This window comes from Pristiophorus japonicus, chromosome 4, assembly GCF_044704955.1.
Source record: "Pristiophorus japonicus isolate sPriJap1 chromosome 4, sPriJap1.hap1, whole genome shotgun sequence".
NCBI classification, from domain to species: domain Eukaryota; kingdom Metazoa; phylum Chordata; class Chondrichthyes; family Pristiophoridae; genus Pristiophorus; species Pristiophorus japonicus.
This window is the reverse complement of record NC_091980.1, coordinates 168,646,893-168,667,147: the sequence shown is the minus strand read 5'-3', so window position 1 is coordinate 168,667,147 and position 20,255 is coordinate 168,646,893. Positions and strand designations below refer to the sequence as shown.

At 55.4% G+C, this 20,255-nt stretch overlaps 1 protein-coding gene across 3 annotated transcripts in view; it reads left to right on the top strand.

Moving 5' to 3' along the window:
• tyro3 (TYRO3 protein tyrosine kinase) overlaps nucleotides 1–20,255 on the top strand; it is a 163,099-nt gene that overhangs the window by 78,151 nt on the left and 64,693 nt on the right. For all 3 annotated transcript variants that reach the window (XM_070877400.1, XM_070877398.1, XM_070877401.1), the window contains exons 5-6: nucleotides 1,530–1,616; nucleotides 3,337–3,452. In XM_070877400.1, the coding sequence (XP_070733501.1) occupies nucleotides 1,530–1,616; nucleotides 3,337–3,452 (203 nt within the window). The remainder of the gene's footprint in view (nucleotides 1–1,529; nucleotides 1,617–3,336; nucleotides 3,453–20,255) is intronic.

Here is a 20,255-nt window from a genome sequence, read left to right as displayed (position 1 = left end):
CCACTCTCTGGGTGAAGAAGTTTCTCCTCATCTCGGTCCTAAATGGCTTACCCCTTATCCTTAGACTGTGACCCCTGGTTCTGGACTTCCCCAACATTGGGAACATTCTTCCTGCATCTAACCTGTCTAAACCCGTCAGAATTTTAAACGTTTCTATGAGGTCCCCTCTCATTCTTCTGAACTCCAGTGAGTACAAGCCCAGTTGATCCAGTCTTTCTTGATAGGTCAGTCCCGCCATCCCGGGAATCAGTCTGGTGAACCTTTGCTGCACTCCCTCAATAGCAAGAATGTCCTTCCTCAAGTTAGGAGACCAAAACTGTACACAATACTCCAGGTGTGGCCTCACCAAGGCCCTGTACAACTGTAGCAATACCTCCCTGCCCCGTACTCAAATCCCTTCGCTTTGAAGGCCAACATGCCATTTGCTTTCTTAACCGCCTGCTGTACCTGCATGCCAACCTTCAATGACTGATGTACCATGACACCCAGGTCTCGTTGCACCTCCCCTTTTCCTAATCTGTCACCATTCAGATAATAGTCTGTCTCTCTGTCTCTCTACTTAAGAAAGTGGCCCGAGAAATAGTGGATGCATTAGTGATCATTTTCCAACAGTCTATCAACTCTGGATCAGTTCCTATGGACTGGAGTGTAGCTAATGTAACACCACTTTTTAAAAAAAGAGGACGAGGGAAAACGGGTAATTATAGACCGATTAGCCTGACATCAGTAGTGGGGAAAATGTTGGAATCAATTATTAAAGATGAAATAGCAGCACATTTGGAAAGCAGTGACAGGATTGGTCCAAGTCAGCATGAATTTATGAAAGGGAAATCATGCTTGACAAATCTTCTGGAATTTTTTCAGGATGTAACTAGTCGAGTGGACAAGGGAGAACCAGTGGATGTGGTGTATTTGGACTTGCAAAAGGCTTTTGACCAGGTCCCACACAAGAGATTGGTGTGCAAAATTAAAGCACATGGTATTGGGGGTAATATACTGACATTACTTCCTTCCTTCCATCCCTTCCCTTCCCTTCCTTCCATCCCTTCCCTTCCCTTCCTTCCCTTCCTTCTTTCCATCCCTTCCCTTCTCTTCCCTTCCCTTCCTTCTCTTCCCTTCCTTCCTTCCTTCCTTCCTTCCTTCCTTCCTTCCTTCCTTCCTTCCTTCCATCCATCCCTTCCCTTCCCTTCCCTTCCTTCCTTCCATTCCTTCCCTTCCTTCCTTCCATTCCTTCCCTTCCCTTCCTTCCCTTCCCTTCCCTTCCCTTCCCTTCCCTTCCCTTCCTTCCTTCCATTCCTTCCCTTCCCTTCCTTCCCTTCCCTTCCTTCCTTCCATCCCTTCCCTTCCTTCCTTCCATCCCTTCCCTTCCCTTGCCTTCCCTTCCTTCCTTCCATTCCTTCCATCCCTTCCCTTCCCTTCCTTCCTTCCATCTCTTCCCTTCCCTTTCCTTCCTTTCCTTGTGATGAGGAAGTGGCAGCTTTGAACGTGTAGAATGTACCAGCTTGTCTCTCTGTGATTATTGTCCTCAGGCATTAAAAGACTGATCACCTTCACTTGTGAAGCACATAACTCAAGGGGCATTGCCGTCTCCAGGACAGCTAGTGTCAACGTCAAAGGTAAGTTCACAATTGTATTTCCTCCAATTCTCTTCTATCTGCTGCTGAAACCCTCATCCATGCCTTTGTTACCTCTTTACCCGACAATTCTAATGCTCTTCTGCCTGGTTTCCCTCTGTAAACTTGAGCTCATCAAAACTCTGCCGCCCGTGTCCTAACTCGCACCAAGTCCCGCTCACCCATCACCCTGTGCTCACCGACCTACATTGGCTCCCGGTGTGACAATGTCTCGATTTCAAAATTCTCATCCTTGTTTTCAAGTCCCTCTATGGCCCTCCCTATCTCTGTAATCTCCTCCAGCCCCACAACACCCCGAGATGTCTGTGTGTCTCCAATTCTGGCCTCTTGAGCATCCCTGATTTTAATCACTCCACCATCAGTAGCTGTGCCTTCAGCTGCCTAGGCCCCTAGCTTTGGACCTCCCTCCCTAAACCTCTCCGTCTCCCCACCTCTCTCTCCTCCCTTAAGACGCTCATTAAAACCTACCCCTTTTGTCCTAATATCTTCTTATGTGGCTCAGTGTCAAATTTCATTCCATAGCGTTCCTGTGAAGCACCTTGGGACATTTTACTAGTTAAAGGTGCTATAGAAATACAAGTCGTTGTTTTCTTTTTCAACCTTTTTCTCTTTGTTGCTTCTCTTTCCCCATCCTCTTCCCTCCCTTTTTGCCTCTTTACCCCTTTCCTCCAAACCCTTTTTTCTTCCCTTCCTTCCTTCTCCTTTCCTTTCATCCCCTTCCTTCCCTCTTCCTTCTCTCTCCTACTTTCCTTCACCCTTTTCTTCCTTCCTCTTATTTCCATTCCTTTCCCCTCATTCCTTCTACTTTTCTTCCTTCCCCTTTCAGTCCTTTCTTTCCTTTGTTCATTCCTTCTCCGTGTCCCTGCCCTCTCTTTTGTTCCCCTCCCTTTCCTGTTCTTCCTTCCTTCCTTCCTTCCTTCCTTCCTTCCTTCCTTCCTTCCTTCCTTCCTTCCTTCCTTCCTTCCTTCCTTCCTTCCTTCCTTCCTTCCTTCACTTCTTCCTTCCCTCCTTCCCTTTCTCCTTCCTTATTTCCTTCCTTCCTTCACTCCTTCACTTCTTCCTTCCCTCCTTCTCTTTCTCCTTCCTTATTTCCTTCCTTATTTCCTTCCTTCCTCGCTTCCTTCCTTCCTTCACTCCTTCACTCCTTCCTTCCCTCCTTCCCTTTCTCCTTCCTTATTTCCTTCCTTCCTCCGTTCCTTTCCCCTCTTTCTCCTCTCCCTTCCCCATTTAAGAGAATTAAATTTGTGCTGTTGTTTTGCAATTCTTGCTAACTGTTACTAACATTGTTTTCATTGGGTACCAGCGATGACTCTCCCTCTCTAAAGGAGGATTGGCACTGTTTGGGGAAGGCAGTCCCTTTAAGAGCACAAGGTTACATATGTCATGCTCTTGCTGACTGATGGGTTCCTGAAACAGTTGTGTTAAAGGACGAGTTGCCACGTGTTCGAAAAGTACACGCAATGGTGACTCACTCTTATTCCTTGTTTTTAAGCTGGTGGTCAGATGCAGCCTGAATGTAGAATTTTGTATGGAACTTCTGTTCCAGAGGCACTATGAATGGGCCAGTGTTGCCCACATAATGTGTTTATGGTGGAAGGGAATTAAAACCGTCAGCTGATATTGAGATTCTGCACTGGGGCTGTGAGTTCTTTGTCTGTGACCTCCTCATATGCACCAAGTGTTGAGTAATTTACTTGTTTAGTTTCACCAGACAAGCCCACCAAGCTGAGAATCAGCAGTCAGACTCCCAACAAGGTCAGCCTCACCTGGACTGTCGCCTTCGATGGCTTCTCCAATCTTCACAACTGCACGGCTCAGGTAAGTACAGCAAGTCCTGCAGCGGTGATCCAATCCAGCAGATCGTCTTTGTACACAGTGTGTCAGAAACATTGCTAATCCCTCCAATCAGGTTTGCGCCCTGCCACAGTACCAAAACTGCTCTTATCAAAGTCACAAATGACATCCTATTATGATTGAGACAATGGTAAACTATCTCTCCTCATCCTTCTCGACCTGTCTGCAGCCTTTGACACAGTTGACCACTCCATCCTCCTCCAATGCCTCTTCACCAATGTCCAGCTGGGTGGGCCTGCTCTCGCCTGGTTCCATTCTTATCTATCTAATCATAGCCAGACAATCTCCTGCAATGGCTTCTCTTCCCACCCCCGCATCGTTACCTCTGGTGTCCCCCAAGGATCTATCCTTGGACCCCTCCTATTTCTCATCTACATGTTGCCCCTTGGCGACATCATCCAAAAACACAGCATCAGTTTCCACATGTATGCTGATGACACCCAGCGCTCCCGCAATACCACTTCTCTCGACCCCTGCTCGGTCTTTAAATTGTCAGACTGCTTGTCCGACATCCAGTTCTGGATGAGCAGAAATTTTCTCCCACCAAATGTTGGGAAAACCAAAGCCTTTGTCTTTGGTTCCTGCCACAAACTCCGTTCCCTAGCCACTGACTCCATCCCTCTCCCTGGCCACTGTCTGAGGCTGAACCGGACTGTTCACAACCTTATTGGCCTATTTAACCCCGAGCTGAGTTTACAGTCACATATCCACGCGATCACTAAGACCGCCTATTTCCACCGCCACATCGCCCAACTCCACTCATTTTATTTTATGCAAGGCCTGCATTTATTGCCCATCCCTAATTGCCCTTGAGGGGCTTGCTAGGCCATTTCAGAGGGGCAATGGGGCAGTTAAGAGTCAACCACATTGCTGTGGGTCTGGAGTCACATATAGGACGGCAGATTTCCTTCCTTAAAGGACAACAGTGAACCAAATGGGTGTTTACCACAATCCGGTAGTTTCATTGGGCTAGAACCTCCACTTTTTTTTGCCTGCTTAACGCCCATTTAATGCCCATTTTACTGCTGAAATGACGTATAACGCCCATATAGTGCCCATTTTGGCATTTTTCGGAAACTTATCGCCGAGCGTTACTTTCCCCATGTGCTTAACGCCGAGAAAAAATAATACCGCCCACCCACTTTTTTGGGGCGGAATAAGCAGAATGGGCGAATTCAACACCCATAATATCACCCAGCCTTACTTTCCACACGGAATTAAGGCCGAGATTCAATATTAACGCCCGCCCACTGTTTTTTGTCGTAAAGAGCATATTGACCCAAACTAGCGGTCATGGAGATCGTCCATCGTCAATTTCACCACCTCACACATATATCGCCCACAATATCGCTCGCCCAAAAAAACGCCCAGGTCACTGAAGCCCTGTATGCACTCAGGAGGGACTTGATCAGCTTCCCTATGACCAGGGAGACACAGAGTAAGAGGGCTCTAACATTCTCCAGAATTGCAAACTTCCCCAAGGTGCAGGGAGCAATAGACTGTATGCACATCACGATACGGGCACCCTTTCAGGAAGCTGAGGTTTTCAGGAACCGCAAGTGATTCCACTCCGTGAATGTCCAGCTGGTTGTCGACCACCAGCAAATTATACTGGCAGTGAATGCTCAATTTCTGGGCAGCATCCATGATGCTCACATCCTGCATGATAGCACTGTAACTGACTTGTTTAACAATCAGCCACAAGGTCAATACTGAATGCATGGTGACAAAGGATATGGCCTCACCACCTGGCTGATGACCCCCCTGCGTGACACCCACATCGAGGCCGAGAGGCGATACAATGAGAGCCACAGAGCAACTTGCAATATCGTGGAGAAAATCATTGGAGTGCTGAGGCAGCGCTTTAGATGCCTGGACCACTCAGGAGGCGAGCTCCAATACCACCCTGAGCAGGTAGCTCAATTCGTGGTGGTGTGCTCCATGCTGCACAACTTGGCTATCAGGAGGGGACAAGAATTGCCTGATGAGCCTGACAGTCCACCTCACCAGAGAGAGTAAGAGGAGGACGAGGAGGCGAACGCTGATATCAGCCCAGACAATCAGGCTGACGCTGAAGCCATGCACCCCCCTGCCCTGTAGACCGCATGAAAAGGCCCATGATGGCATGATAACTGTAAGAGTCTTACGTCAGGAGCTCATCAATGATCGCTTTGCCTGAAATAACGTTGGTGATATTTCCAAGGCTGACACCGCTGAGTGTGCAGGTCATACATCAATGGTGGGCATCACCTTGGCGACAGTTAAAGTTTCAGTTGATTGAAGTTTAGTGTGATTATACCCCTTGATGTTAAAGAATCACCAGTGTCTAATCGTGCAGCTATCTGAGCCAATGTGCTACAAGGTTTTGTTAAATAAAAATCATTTAAACTGAACATTCGTCTGAAATCATCAGTATTTCTGTACAAATCAACCCTTCCCCCTCCCCCCCCCCATCCGCTCCTCCTCCCCACCTCAACCCCTTCCCCTTCCCCTCCAGACTCCAAGCCGCCTGTCCGAGGAGGTCCTCAGGCGATGCTTCATTGGGGGTGGGTTGGGGGGTGGTGACATCCGAAGCGCTGCTTGGACGGATACCGGAGAGGATGGTCCCGAGGTGGGAACATGCTCCGAGCCAGAAGCAAGATGGTGCTCCTGGCTCTCATGTGTGGTTGGCAATGGGGGTGCATCACCTTGGGGTGCGATGCGGCGCTCCGGGACCACTGGGAGCCCTCTGCCACCAGTGTTCCTGGCTACCAGCTCCAGGGCCTCCTCCATGCCTTCCATGTTATATCTTATTTGTTGGACAAAAACTCGGTGCCAACTATGTTCTTGGTGCTTAGTGGGCTTTTTGCTGCTGGTGAATCTCCCTCGTTCCTCCCACAACAGCCAGACAAGCACACACCACAGCCATACACGCTTTCAGTCCCTCTGAGTTCCCTCTCTCTTTGTCTCCTCTTCTGCGCATGTCATGATGACTCTTGACCTCCTTAATCGCGGGAATCGAGCGTTGCCATGTCATTGCTAAAGCACTTTACGGCAGAAGATCAAAAAAATTTCACGCTGCTGCCCATTTGATTTGATATCGCTCGTGCTAACGCCCATTTTCAAAAATGGAAACTAGGTGATTTGAGAATGGGCGAGAAGCTGGCGATTTGAAAACCCTTTTTTACTGCCCACGCCGGAAATATCGCCCACAAAAGTGGAGGTTCTAGCCCCATGGTCACCATTACTGACACTAGCTTTTTATTCCAGATTTATTCTTGAAGTTAAATTCCCCAGCTGCCATGGTGGGATTTGAACTCACGTCACTGGATCATTAGTGCAGGCCTCTGGATCACTGGTCCAGTAACATCACCACTTTTCGCCTGCTCTTCTGCTGTTGAAACCCTCATCCATGCCTTTGTTACCCCTAGACTTGACTATTCTAACACACTCCTGGCTGGCCTCCCACATCTACCCGACATAAACTTGAGGTGATCCAAAACTTGACAGCCCGTGTCTTAACTCACACCAAGTCCCGCTCACCCATCACCCCTGTGCTCGCTGACCTACATTGGCTCCCGGTTAAGCAACACCTCGATTTAAAAATTCTCAGCTTTTTTACAAATCCCTCCATTGCATCGCTCCTCCCTATCTCTGTAATCTCCTCCAGCCCCACAACCAATTTTCCCATCAATGTTTCTGGGGGGTGCGCTGCCCCTTTAACTGGCTGCGTGGCCCGTTCAAATGTCCTTACATGTGCGTTTTTCCCATTGGAAAGCCGTTGAGCAGCCTGCGCGGGACTCCCAGACCCGACCGGGCAGCTTCACATGAACATTGCCCACAACCCTCCGAGATCGCTACACACCTCGAACTCTGGCCTCTTGAGCATCCCCGATTTTAATTGCTCCACCATTGATGGTCGTGCCATCAGCTGCCAACATCCTAAGCTCTGGAAATCCTTCCCTAAACTTCTCCGTCTCCCTACCTCTCTTTCCTGTTTTAACCAAGCTGTGACCAAGATTTGGCCATCTGCCCTAATATCTCCTTATGTGGCTCGGTGTCAAATTTTGTTTTATAACACTCCTGTGAAGCGCCTTGGAACATTTTACTACATTAAAGGCGCTATATAAATACAACATTGTCTTTACATAGAATGACATACAATTTACAGCACAGAAGTAGGCCATTCGGCCCAATTGGTCTATGCTCCATTTGAGACTCCTCCCGCACTACTTCAGCTAACCCTAACAGCATATCCTTCTGTTCCTTTCTCCCCCATGTGTTTATCTAGTATTTCCTTAAATGCATCAATGATATTCACATTAACTACTCTATCTGGTACGCGTTCTACATTCTCAACACTCTCCGGATAAAGAAGCTCCTCCTGAATTCTCTATTAGATTTCTTGGACCTTACTGTGCACAAATTGACTGCTGCGTTTCCCACATTACAACAGTGACTACACTCCAAAAGTACTTCATTGGCTGTAAAGGGCATGATCTTAGAATAAGGGGCCACCCATTTAAAACAGAGATGAGAAGAAATTTCTTCTCTCAGAGGGTTGTAAATCTGTGGAATTTGCTGCCTCAGAGAGCTGTGGAAGCTGGGACATTGAATAAATTTAAGACAGAAATAGACAGTTTCTTAAATGATAAGGGGTTATGGGGAGCGGGCGGGGAAGTGGAGCTGAGTCCATGATCAGATCAGCCATGATCTTATTGAATGGAGGAGCAGGCTCGAGGGGCCATATGGCCTACTCCTGTTCCTATTTCTTATGTTCTTATGTTCTTATGTAAAGCGCTTTGAGATGTCTGGTGGTCGTGAAAGGCGCTATATAAATCCAAGTCTTTTCTTTTTACTGGTTACTCAGCTCCCTGTGAAGGTGAAACACATTAGATGCTCCAGTATGCTTGTTGTTAACTGTGTCTGCCCAGATCCTGATAGTCTTCCTGAGGATAGTTAATATGTGTTTATTGGCACTGACATCACAAAACCTTCCTATAATCATGTTACCATTTCAAACTGTGGTATCACTCTCCCCTGACGTCATTGCTTCATATATTTGCATTGCCCACATCGGCAGCACCAGTCTGTGCATGCATGCAAAAACCTGAATACGGTTGCCATTCCTTGCTAAGCTGTTCAGTTTACGTCTTAGAAATTTATAGACACCGTGTTCACAAACAGGACTGTCAGTTGAAAGTGGACGGGTGGTAGCAATAAAAGTGAGGGGAGGTGGTTTTTACATTTTCTGGCGGGACCAGTAAAGAAAGAAATAATTTGCATTTATATATCTCCTTTCACAACCTCAGGGCGTCCCAAAGCGCTTTACAACCAATCAGATGCAGTCACGTGAAGGAGAAGTGGTAGTTTGTATACAGCAAGATCCCACAAACAGCAACGTGATAATGGCCAGATAATTCATTTTTAGTGATGTTGGTTGAGGGAGAATCTCTCTGCTCTTCTTTGAAATAGCGCCATGGGATCTTTTACCTCCACCTGAGAGGGCAGGCGGGACTCGGTTTAAGGTCTCATCCAAAAGACGGCACCTCTGACAATGCAGCGCTCCCTCAGCACTGCGCTGTCAGAGGAGTGTCGGCCTAGATTTGTGCTCAAGTACTTCAATGAGCTGTTCTATCCTCAATTTACGAGCACCAGTGCACGAGTTGACCATCATTGCTTAGCAACAGCTTTATTCCTGCTGGTTTTTGTTCTGGAGTGTTCTAGTAATTGTAACTCATAAAAGGAGGGCTGTAATGTAATCTGAAGTAAGTGTGTGTGCTTAAATCTTGGTTTAGGCCCTGATATTTCTGTTTTGTGTTTTCACATCTGTCAAACCAGTTGTGCTTGAGATTGATCTTTTTAACAGCACATTTGTGTTTTCTCTAGACTTCTTGCCAGATTCTCTTCCCACTCCCGCATCGTTACCTCTGGTGTCCCCCAAGGATCTATCCTTGGCCCCCTCCTATTTCTCATCTACATGTTGCCCCTTAGCGATATCATCCGAAAACACAGCTCCAGTTTCCACATGTACACTGATGACACCCAGCTCAACCTCACCACCACTTCTCTCAACCCGTCCACGTACTCCAAATTGTCAGACTGCTTGTTCGACATCCAGTTCTGGATGAGCAGACACTTTATCCAATTAACTATTGGGAAGACCGAAGCCATTGTCTTTGGTCCCCGTCACAAACTGCGTTCCCTAGCCACTGACTCCATCCCTCTCCCTAGCATCTGTCTGAAGCTGAACCAGACTGTTCGCAACCTAGCTGTCATATTTGACCCTGAAATGAGCTTCCGGCCACATATCAGCGGCATAACCAAAATCGCCTATTTCCACCTCCGTAACATTTTCTCTCTCCGCCCCTGCCTCAGCTCATCTGCTGCTGAAACCCTGATCCATTTTTTTGTTACCTCTAGGTTTGACTATTCCAATGCACTCCTGGCTGGCCTCCCACTTTCTATCTTATGTAAACTTAAGGTCATCCAAAACTCAGCAGCTCGTGTCCTAACTCGCACCAAGTCCCGCTCACCCATCACCCCTGTGCTCACTGACCTACATTGGGTTCCGGTTAAGCAACGCCTCGATTTCAAAATTCTCATCCTGGTTTACAAATCCATCCATGGCCTCGCCCCTCCCTATCTCTGTAATCTCCTCCAGCCCCACAATCCCCCGAGATGTCTGCGCTTCTCAAATTCTGCCCTCTTGAGCATCCCTGATTATAATCGCTCAACCATTGGTGGCCGTGCCTTCAGCTGCCCGGGCCCCAAGCTCTGGAACTCCCTGCCTAAACCTCTCTGCCTCTCTACCTCTCTTTTCTCCTTGAAAGACGCTCCTTAAAATCTATCTCTTTGACCAAGCTTTTGGTCACCTGCGCTAATTTCTACTTATGTGGCTTGGTGTCAAATTTTTTTTTGTCTTATAATGCTCCTGTGAAGTGCCTAGGGATGTTTCACTACGTTAAAGGCGCTATATAAATACAAGTTGTTGTTGTTGATTGTGGTGAAGCGGTTTGAGCCATGGATGTGTGACCTGATTCCCAATTCTCGCCTCTCTGTTAAACTCCTGGTTCATGGAGTTGCTGTGCTCCAATTAATTCATGGGCTACAGTCACAGACAGAGGGCTTCTGTATTGAACAAGGTTACAGCTCAGGAGAGGAGTCCAGCACATTCTTCTTGCATAATGAGGTGTGGGCGGATAGTCGAGCAAAGTCTGCTCAAAATAGTCTTCATGCTCCCAAAGGTGCCATCTTTTTCCACATCTAAGATGGAACAAGGGACCGGAGCAAGGCTCCAGTTCTTTGTTGATGACGGTCCCCTTGAAACCTTAATGATTAAAGACTCCACATCATAAGACGGAGAGGTTAGTGGGGAAAAAGGGAGTCTTCTTTAAAAGTCTGGCCTACATTTTCCAATCAGGCGCCGGCCCAACTGGAAGTGGAGCTCTGTCAAGCCCAGCAATTTGTGCGACACACGAAATAGGAAAAGATCCTCCCCTTTTTCTCATTTGTTACTCCCACTTTATGCACCCCCAGGCACATTTATCGGTAAATATGTGCTCAGGTATCTGCTCTCGGTTTGGAAACTTCCAGATGCCCTATTCAAAACTGGTCTCTCTGCTTCAACATTGGAATGATGGTCAGACCACAATTCCTTCACAGAAATGTGCTATGCTAAATGGTTTTATAAGTAGTTCCGATCCCCATGGTGACCGCCCCCGCCCCCATGCCAACCCACACCCATGCAATGCTTTGCCAGGTCACACAGGTACCAAGGCTTTGGCAGTGCTTCTCTGTAGTCTGTTATCAAGAGCCATGAGAGAGACCAGTGCACGTTTTCTATCTTTCTCATTCTCACTCACTCTCTCGCTCGCATTCTTACTCTCTCACTCTCTCTATTACTCTCCCTTCATCTCTCACACACTTCCTTACTCTCCCACCTTCTCTTACACTCTCTTACACTCCCTCACACTCTCCCACACTCTCTATCACACTCTCTGTCACACACTCTCTCCCACACTTTCTCACTCTCACACTCTCTTCCCCCACACTCTCACACTCTCCCACACTCTCTCATACACTCTCACACTCTCTCATACACTCTCTCTCCCAAACTCTCACACTCTCTCACACTCTCCCACACTCTCTATCACACTCTCTCTCCCACACTTTCTCACTCTCTCACACATTCTCACATTCTCTCTCATACACTCTCACACTCTCTCACACACTCTCTCTCCCAAACTCTCACACTCTCTCTCACACACTCTCACACTCTCTCACATTCTATCTCACACTATCTCTCACACTCACACTCTCTCACACTCTCTCATACACTCTCACTCTCTCTCACACGCTCTCTCATTCTTTCTCACACTCTCTCTCACACTCACATTCTCTCACACACTCTCGCATTCTCTCACACGCTCTCACATTCTCTCACACACTCTCACATTCTTTCTCACACTCTCACACTCTCTCTCACATTCTCTGATACACTCTCACTCTCTCTCACACTCTCTCTCACACACTCTCACACTCTCACTCTCTCTCACACTCTCTCTCACACTCTCTCTCACTCTTTCACACTCTCTCACTCTTTCACACTCACTCTTTCACACTCTCTCACTCTTTCACACTCTCTCACACTCTCCCACACTCTCTCACTCTCTATCACAATCTCTCTCCCACACTTTCTCACCCTCTCACACTCTCCCTCCCACACTTTCTCACACTCTCACACTCTCTCTCCCATACTCTCTCTCATACACTCTCACACTCGCTCACACACTCTCTCCCAAACTTTCACACACTCTCACACACTCTCACATTCTCTCACACTCTCCCATACTCTCTCTCTACCACTAGCACGAAATATAAAAACAGATAGTAAGAGCTTCTACAGGTACATAAAAAGGAAAAGAGAGGCTAACGTAAAAGTTTGTCCCCAGAGGATGAGACTGGGGAATTAATATTGGAGACCGGGGAAATGGCAGAGACGTTGAACAAATATTTTGTATCGGTCTTCACGGTAGAGGACACTAAAAACATCCCAGTAGTCGATAATGAAGGGGCTATAGGGAGGGAGGAACTTAATACAATCACTATCACTAATGAAGTAGTACTAGGTAAAATAATGAGACAAAAGGTGGACAAGTCCCCTGGACCTGATGGCTTACATCCTGGGGTCTTACGAGAAATAACGGCAGGAATAGTGGATGCATTGGTTGTAATCTACCAAAATTCCCTGGATTCTGGGGCGGTCCCAGCAGATTGGAAAGCCGCAAATGTATTGCCCCTATTTAAAAAAGGAGGCAGACAAAAAGCAGTTAGCCTAACATCTGTGGTTGGGAAAATGCTGGAGTCCATTATTAAGGACCACTAGCAGGATATTTGGAAAAGTAGAATTCAATCAAGCAGAGTCAGCACAGTTTTATGAAAGAGAAATCATGTTTGACAAATTTGCTGGAGTTCTTTGAGGATGTAACGAGCAGAGTGGATCAGGGGGAACCAGTGGATGTGGTGTATTTGGATTTCCAGAAGGCATTCGATAAGGTGCCACATAAAAGGTTACTGCACAAGATAAAGACTCCGGGGACCAGGGTAAGGACTCCAGGGAGCAGGGTAAGGAGTCAGGGAGCAGGGTAAGGACCCCAGGGAGCAGGGTAAGGAGTCAGGGAGCAGAGGAAGGACCCCAGGGAGCAGGGTAAGGAGTCAGGGAGCAGGGTAAGGATCCCAGTGAGCAGGGTAAGGAGTCAGGGAGCAGGGTAAGGAGTCGGGAGCAGGGCAAGGATCCCTGTGAGCAGGGTAAGGAGTCAGGGAGCAGGGTAAGGAGTCAGGGAGCAGGGTAAGGAGTCAGGGAGCAGGGTAAGGACTCCAGGGAGCAGGGTAAGGAGTCAGGGAGCAGGGTAAGGATCCCAGTGAGCAGGGTAAGGAGTCAGGGAGCAGGGTAAGGAGTTAGGGAGCAGGGTAAGGAGTTAGGGAGCAGGGTAAGGAGTCAGAGACCCGGGTAAGGCGTCAGAGAGCAGGGTAAGGCGTCAGAGAGCAGGGTAAGGCGTCAGAGAGCAGGGTAAGGCGTCAGAGAGCAGGGTAAGGTGTCAGAGAGCAGGGTAAGGAGTCAAAGAGCAGGGTAAGGAGTCAGAGACCCGGGTAAGGAGTCAGGGAGCAGGGTAAGGAGTCAGAGACCCGGGTAAGGAGTCAGGGAGCAGGGTAAGGAGTCGGAGACCCGGGTAAGGAGTCGGAGACCCGGGTAAGGAGTCGGAGACCCGGGTAAGGAGTCGGAGACCCGGGTAAGGAGTCAGAGAGCAGGGTAAGGAGTCAGGGAGCAGGGTAAGGAGTCAGGGAGCAGGGTAAGGAGTCAGAGACCCGGGTAAGGAGTCAGAGACTCGGGTAAGGAGTCAGAGACCCGGGTAAGGAGTCAGAGAGCAGGATAAGGAGTCAGGGAGCAGGGTAAGGAGTCAGAGACCCGGGTAAGGAGTCAGGGAGCAGGGTAAGGAGTCAGAGACCCGGGTAAGGAGTCAGGGAGCAGGGTAAGGAGTCAGGGAGCAGGGTAAGGAGTCAGGGAGCAGGGTAAGGAGTCGGTCTTGTGGGAAGAATGACCCAATTACATGTGGCAGAAGCAATTGGACTAGGATTTACCAGTGTTGCTGGAAATATATAACAGTGTATAAAAACTATGTAATTAGTAGCATTACTCCCATTGTATTGCTTATGAGCAGTTAGAGGATACCTTCATATTATAATGGCTGAGATGTGATAACTGAACTGCGACAGGAAGTAAGTGTGAGACTTACAGGGCGTATGCACTATATTGCAAGACTTTTAATGCATTATAGATAGATATTTTGCGACATAAACCTGTCCCTGATGATCCACACTCTGCAATCCTGCTGATTGTGCTGGGATCCCACCCACTGGTCAGGGGTGGAGCCCGCCCCCAGAACCATACAGACCCTGCCCCGACAGACCCCGCCCCGACCCGGACAAACCCCGCCCCGACAGTCCCCGTCCCCGACAGTCCCCGTCCCCGACAGACCCCGACCCCGACAGACCACGCCCCCGACAGACCCCGCCCTGACAGTCCCTGACAGACCCGTCCCCGACAGTTCCCCGCCCCGACAGACCCCGACAGACCCTGCCCCCGACAGACCCCACCCTGACAGTCCCCGACAGACCCGTCCCCGACAGACCCCGACAGACCCTGCCCCCGACAGACCCCACCCTGACAGTCCCCGACAGACCCGTCCCCGACAGACCCCGCCCTGACAGTCCCTGACAGACCCGTCCCCGACAGTTCCCCGCCCCGACAGACCCCGACAGACCCTGCCCCCGACAGACCCCACCCTGACAGTCCCCGACAGACCCGTCCCCGACAGACCCCGCCCTGACAGTCCCTGACAGACCCGTCCCCGACAGTTCCCCACCCTGACAGTCCCCGACAGACCCCGACAGACCCCGCCCGACAGACCCCGCCCCCGACAGACCCCGTCCCGACAGACCCTGCCCCCGACAGACCCCACCCTGACCGTCCCCGACAGACCCCGCCCTGACAGTCCCCGACAGACCCCGCCCCGACAGTCCCCGACAGACCCCGTTCCCGACAGACACCGCCCTGACAGTCCCCGACAGACCCCACCCTGACAGTCCCCGACAGACCCCGCCCCGACAGTCCCAGACAGACCCCGCCCCGACAGACCCCGCCCCGACAGTCCCGACAGACCCCGCCCCGACAGTCCCAGACAGACCCCGCCCCGACAGTCCCCGCCCCGACAGTCCCGACAGACCCCGTCCCCGACAGACCCCACCCCGACAGTCCCCGACAGACCCCGCCCCGACAGACTCCGCCCCCGACAGTCCCCGACAGACCCCGCCCCGACAGTCCCGACAGACCCCGTCCCCGACAGTCCCGACAGACCCCGCCCCGACAGTCCCGACAGACCCCGTCCCCGACAGACCCCACCCCGACAGTCCCCGACAGACCCCGCCCCGACAGTCCCGACAGACCCCGTCCCCGACAGACCCCACCCCGACAGTCCCCGACAGACCCCGCCCCGACAGTCCCGACAGACCCCGTCCCCGACAGACCCCATCCCCGACAGACCCCACCCCGACAGTCCCCGACAGACCCCGCCCCGACAGTCCCGACAGACCCCGTCCCCGACAGACCCCGTCCCCGACAGACCCCACCCCGACAGTCCCGACAGACCCCGTCCCCGACAGACCCCGTCCCCGACAGACCCCACCCCGACAGTCCCGACAGACCCCGTCCCCGACAGACCCCGCCCCGACAGTCCCGACAGACCCCGTCCCCGACAGACCCCACCCCGACAGTCCCCGACAGACCCCGCCCCGACAGACTCCGCCCCCGACAGTCCCCGACAGACCCCACCCCGACAGTCCCCGACAGACCCCGCCCCGACAGACCCCGCCCCGACAGTTCCCGACAGACCCCGCCCCGACAGTCCCGACAGACCCCGGCCCGACAGACCCCGCACCGACAGACCCCGCCCCGACAGTCCCTGACAGACCCCGCCCCGACAGACCCCGCCCCGACAGTCCCTGACAGACCCTGCCCCGACAGACCCCGCCCCGACAGTCCCCGACAGACCCCGCCCCAACAGACCCCGCCCCGACAGTTCCCGACAGACCCCGCCCCAACAGACCCCGCCCCGACAGTTCCCGACAGACCCCGCCCCGACAGACCCCGCCCCGACAGACCCCGACCCCGACAGTCCCTGACAGACCCCGCCCCGACAGACCCCGACAGACCCCGCCCCGACAGACGCCGCCCCGACAGTCCCCGACAGACCCCGCCCCGACAGACCCTGGCCAGACAGTCCCCGTCCCCGACAGACCCCGCCCCGACAGACCCCGACAGACCCCGCCCCGACAGACGCCGCCCCGACAGTCCCCGACAGATCCCGCCCCGACAGACCCTGGCCAGACAGTCCCCGTCCCCGACAGACCCCGCCCCGACAGACCCCGACAGACCCCGCCCCGACAGACGCCGCCCCGACAGTCCCCGACAGACCCCGCCCCGACAGACCCTGGCCAGACAGTCCCCGTCCCCGACAGACCCCGACCCCGACAGACCACGCCCCCGACAGACCCCGCCCCGACAGACCCTGACAGACCCGTCCCCGACAGTCCCCGACAGACCCCGCCCCGACAGTCCCCGACAGACCCCGACAGACCCCGCACCAACAGACCCCGCCCCAACAGTCCCCGACAGACCCCGCCGCGACAGACCCCGCCCCGACAGACCCCGACCCCGACAGTCCCCGACAGACCCCGCCCCAACAGACCCCGCCCCGACAGTTCCCGACAGACCCCGCCCCGACAGACCCCGACAGACCCCGCCCCGACAGACGCCGCCCCGACAGTCCCCGACAGACCCCGCCCCGACAGACCCTGACCAGACAGTCAGCCGTCCCCGACAGACCCCGACCCCGACAGACCACGCCCCCGACAGACCCCGCCCCGACAGACCCTGACAGACCCGTCCCCGACAGACCCCGCCCCAACAGTCCCCGACAGACCCCGCCCCGACAGTCCCCGACAGACCCCGCCCCGACAGACCCCGACAGACCCCGCACCGACAGACCCTGCCCCGACGGTCCCCGACAGACCCCGCACCGACAGACCCTGCCCCGACGGTCCCCGACAGACCCCGCACCGACAGACCCTGCCCCGACGGTCCCCGACAGACCCCGCCCCGACAGTCCCTGACAGACCCGTCCCCGACAGACCCCGCCCCGACAGACCCCGACAGACCCCGCACCGACAGACCCCGCCCCGACAGACCCTGCCCCGACGGTCCCCGACAGACCCCGACAGACCCCGCCCCGACAGACCCCGCCCCGACAGACCCCGCCCCGACAGTCCCCGACAGACCCCGACAGACCCCGCACCGACAGACCCCGCCCCGACAGACCCCGCCCCGACGGTCCCCGACAGACCCCGCACCGACAGACCCCGCCCCGACGGTCCCCGACAGACCCCGCACCGACAGACCCTGCCCCGACGGTCCCCGACAGACCCCGCCCCGACAGTCCCTGACAGACCCGTCCCCGACAGACCCCGCCCCGACAGTCCCCGACAGACCCCGCCCCAACAGACCCCGCCCCGACAGACCCCGCCCCAACAGTCCCCGACAGACCCCGCCCCGACAGACCCCGCCCCGACAGTCCCCGACAGACCCCGCCCCGACAGACCCCGCCCTGACAGACCCCGCCCCGACAGACCCTGCCCCACAGTCCCCGCCCCCGACAGAACCCGCCCCCGACAGACCCCGCCCCGACAGTCCCCGACAGACCCCGCCCCGACAGACCCCGCCCCGGCAGTTCCCGACAGACCCCGCCCCGACAGACCCCGCCCCGACAGACCCCGCCCCGACAGACCCCGCCCCGACAGTCCCCGACAGACCCCGCCACGACAGACCCCGCCCCGACAGACCCCGCCCCGACAGTCCCCGACAGACCCCGCCCCGACAGACCCCGCCGCGACAGACTCCGCCCCGACAGACCCCGCCCCGACAGACCCCGCCCCGACAGACCCCGCCCCGACAGACCCCGACAGACCCCGCCCCGACAGACCCCGCCCCGACTGACCCCGACAGACCCCGCCCCGACAGACCCCGCCCCGACAGACCCCGCCCCGACAGACCCCGACAGACCCCGCCCCGACAGGCCCCGACAGACCCCGACAGACCCCGCCCCGACAGACCCCGCCCCGACAGACCCCGTCCCGACCCAGACAAGCCCCGCCTCGACAGATCCCGCCCCCACCCAGACACAACGCCCCGACCCAGACAGATCCCACCCCTGAACCAGGCACACCCCGCTCCAACCCCGAACTGACCCGGTCAGACTCCGCCCCTGACCCTGACAAGCCCCGCCCCCGATCCAGATAGACCCTGCCCGACAGATCCCGCCCCGACTCAGACAGACCCCACCCCCACCCCGACAGACCCTGCCCCGGCCCAGACAGACCCCGCACTTGACCGAGACAGGCCCCGCCTCTAGAACAGTAAAGACCCCACCTCCAACCCAGACAGACTCCGCCCCCGACACACCCTGCCCCTGACCCAGATCGACCCCGACCCAAACAGACCCCGCCCCCACCCAGACAGATCCCAGCCCAGACAGACCCCGCTCCTGCCCCAAACAGACTCCGCCCCTGATAGACCTCGCCCCTGACCCAAACTGACTCCGCCCCGACAGACCCCGCCCCCGACCCAGACAGACCCCACCCTGACCCACACAGACCCTGCCCCCAACAGATCTGGACAGACCCCGCCCCGACCCAGACAGACCCCGCCCCGACAGACCCAGCCCTCCACCGAGACAGTCTGCACCCCCGACAGGCCCTACCCCTGACCCACAGACCCAGACATATCCCGCCCCTGACAGACCCCGCCCCGACCCAGAAAGTCCCAGACCCCGCCCCTGATAGACCCCGCCCCGACCCAGACAGACCCTGCACTTGACCCAAACAGATCCCACCTCCAGAACCGTAAAGACCACCCCCGACCCAGACAGACCCCGACCCCGACAGTCCCTGACAGACCCCGCCCCGACAGACCCCGACAGACCCCGCCCCGACAGACGCCGCCCCGACAGTCCCCGACAGATCCCGCCCCGACAGACCCTGGCCAGACAGTCCCCGTCCCCGACAGACCCCGACCCCGACAGACCACGCCCCCGACAGACCCCGCCCCGACAGACCCTGACAGACCCGTCCCCGACAGACCCCGCCCCGACAGTCCCCGACAGACCCCGCCCCGACAGTCCCCGACAGACCCTGCCCCGACAGACCCCGCCCCGACAGACCCCGACAGACCCCGCACCGACAGACCCTGCCCCGACGGTCCCCGACAGACCCCGCCCTGACAGTCCCTGACAGACCCGTCCCCGACAGACCCCGCCCCGACAGTCCCCGACAGACCCCGCCCCGACAGACCCCGCCCCGACAGACCCCGCCCCGACAGACCCCGCCCCGACAGTCCCCGACAAACCCCGCCGCGACAGACCCCGCCCCGACAGACCCCGCCCCGACAGACCCCGCCCCGACAGTCCCCGACAGACCCCGCCCCGACAGACCCCGCCCCGACAGACCCCGCCCCGACAGTCCCCGACAGACCCCGCCCCGACAGACCCTGCCCCACAGTCCCCGACAGACCCCTCCCCTGACAGACCCCGCCCCCGACAGACCCCGCCCCCGACAGAACCCGCCCCCGACAGACCCCGCCCCGACAGACCTCGACAGACCCCGCCCCGACAGAACCCGCCCCCGACAGACCCCGCCCCCGACAGACCCCGCCCCCGACAGACCCCGCCCCCGACAGACCCCGCCCCGACAGACCTCGACAGACCCCTCCCCTGACAGACCCCGCCCCCGACAGACCCCGCCCCCGACAGAACCCGCCCCCGACAGACCCCGCCCCGACAGACCTCGACAGACCCCGCCCCGACAGTCCCCGACAGACCCCGCCCCGACACACCCCGCCCCGACAGTTCCCGACAGACCCCGCCCCGACAGACCCCGCCCCGACAGACCCCGCCCCGACAGACCCCGACAGACCCCGCCCCGACAGACCCCGACAGACCCCGACAGACCCCGCCCTGACAGACCCCGACAGACCCCGCCCCGACTGATCCCGCCCCGACAGTCCCCGACAGACCCCGACCCCGACAGTCCCTGACAGACCCCGCCACGACAGACCCCGCCCCGACAGTCCCTGACAGACCCCGCCCCGAGAGACCCCGCCCCGACAGTCCCCGACAG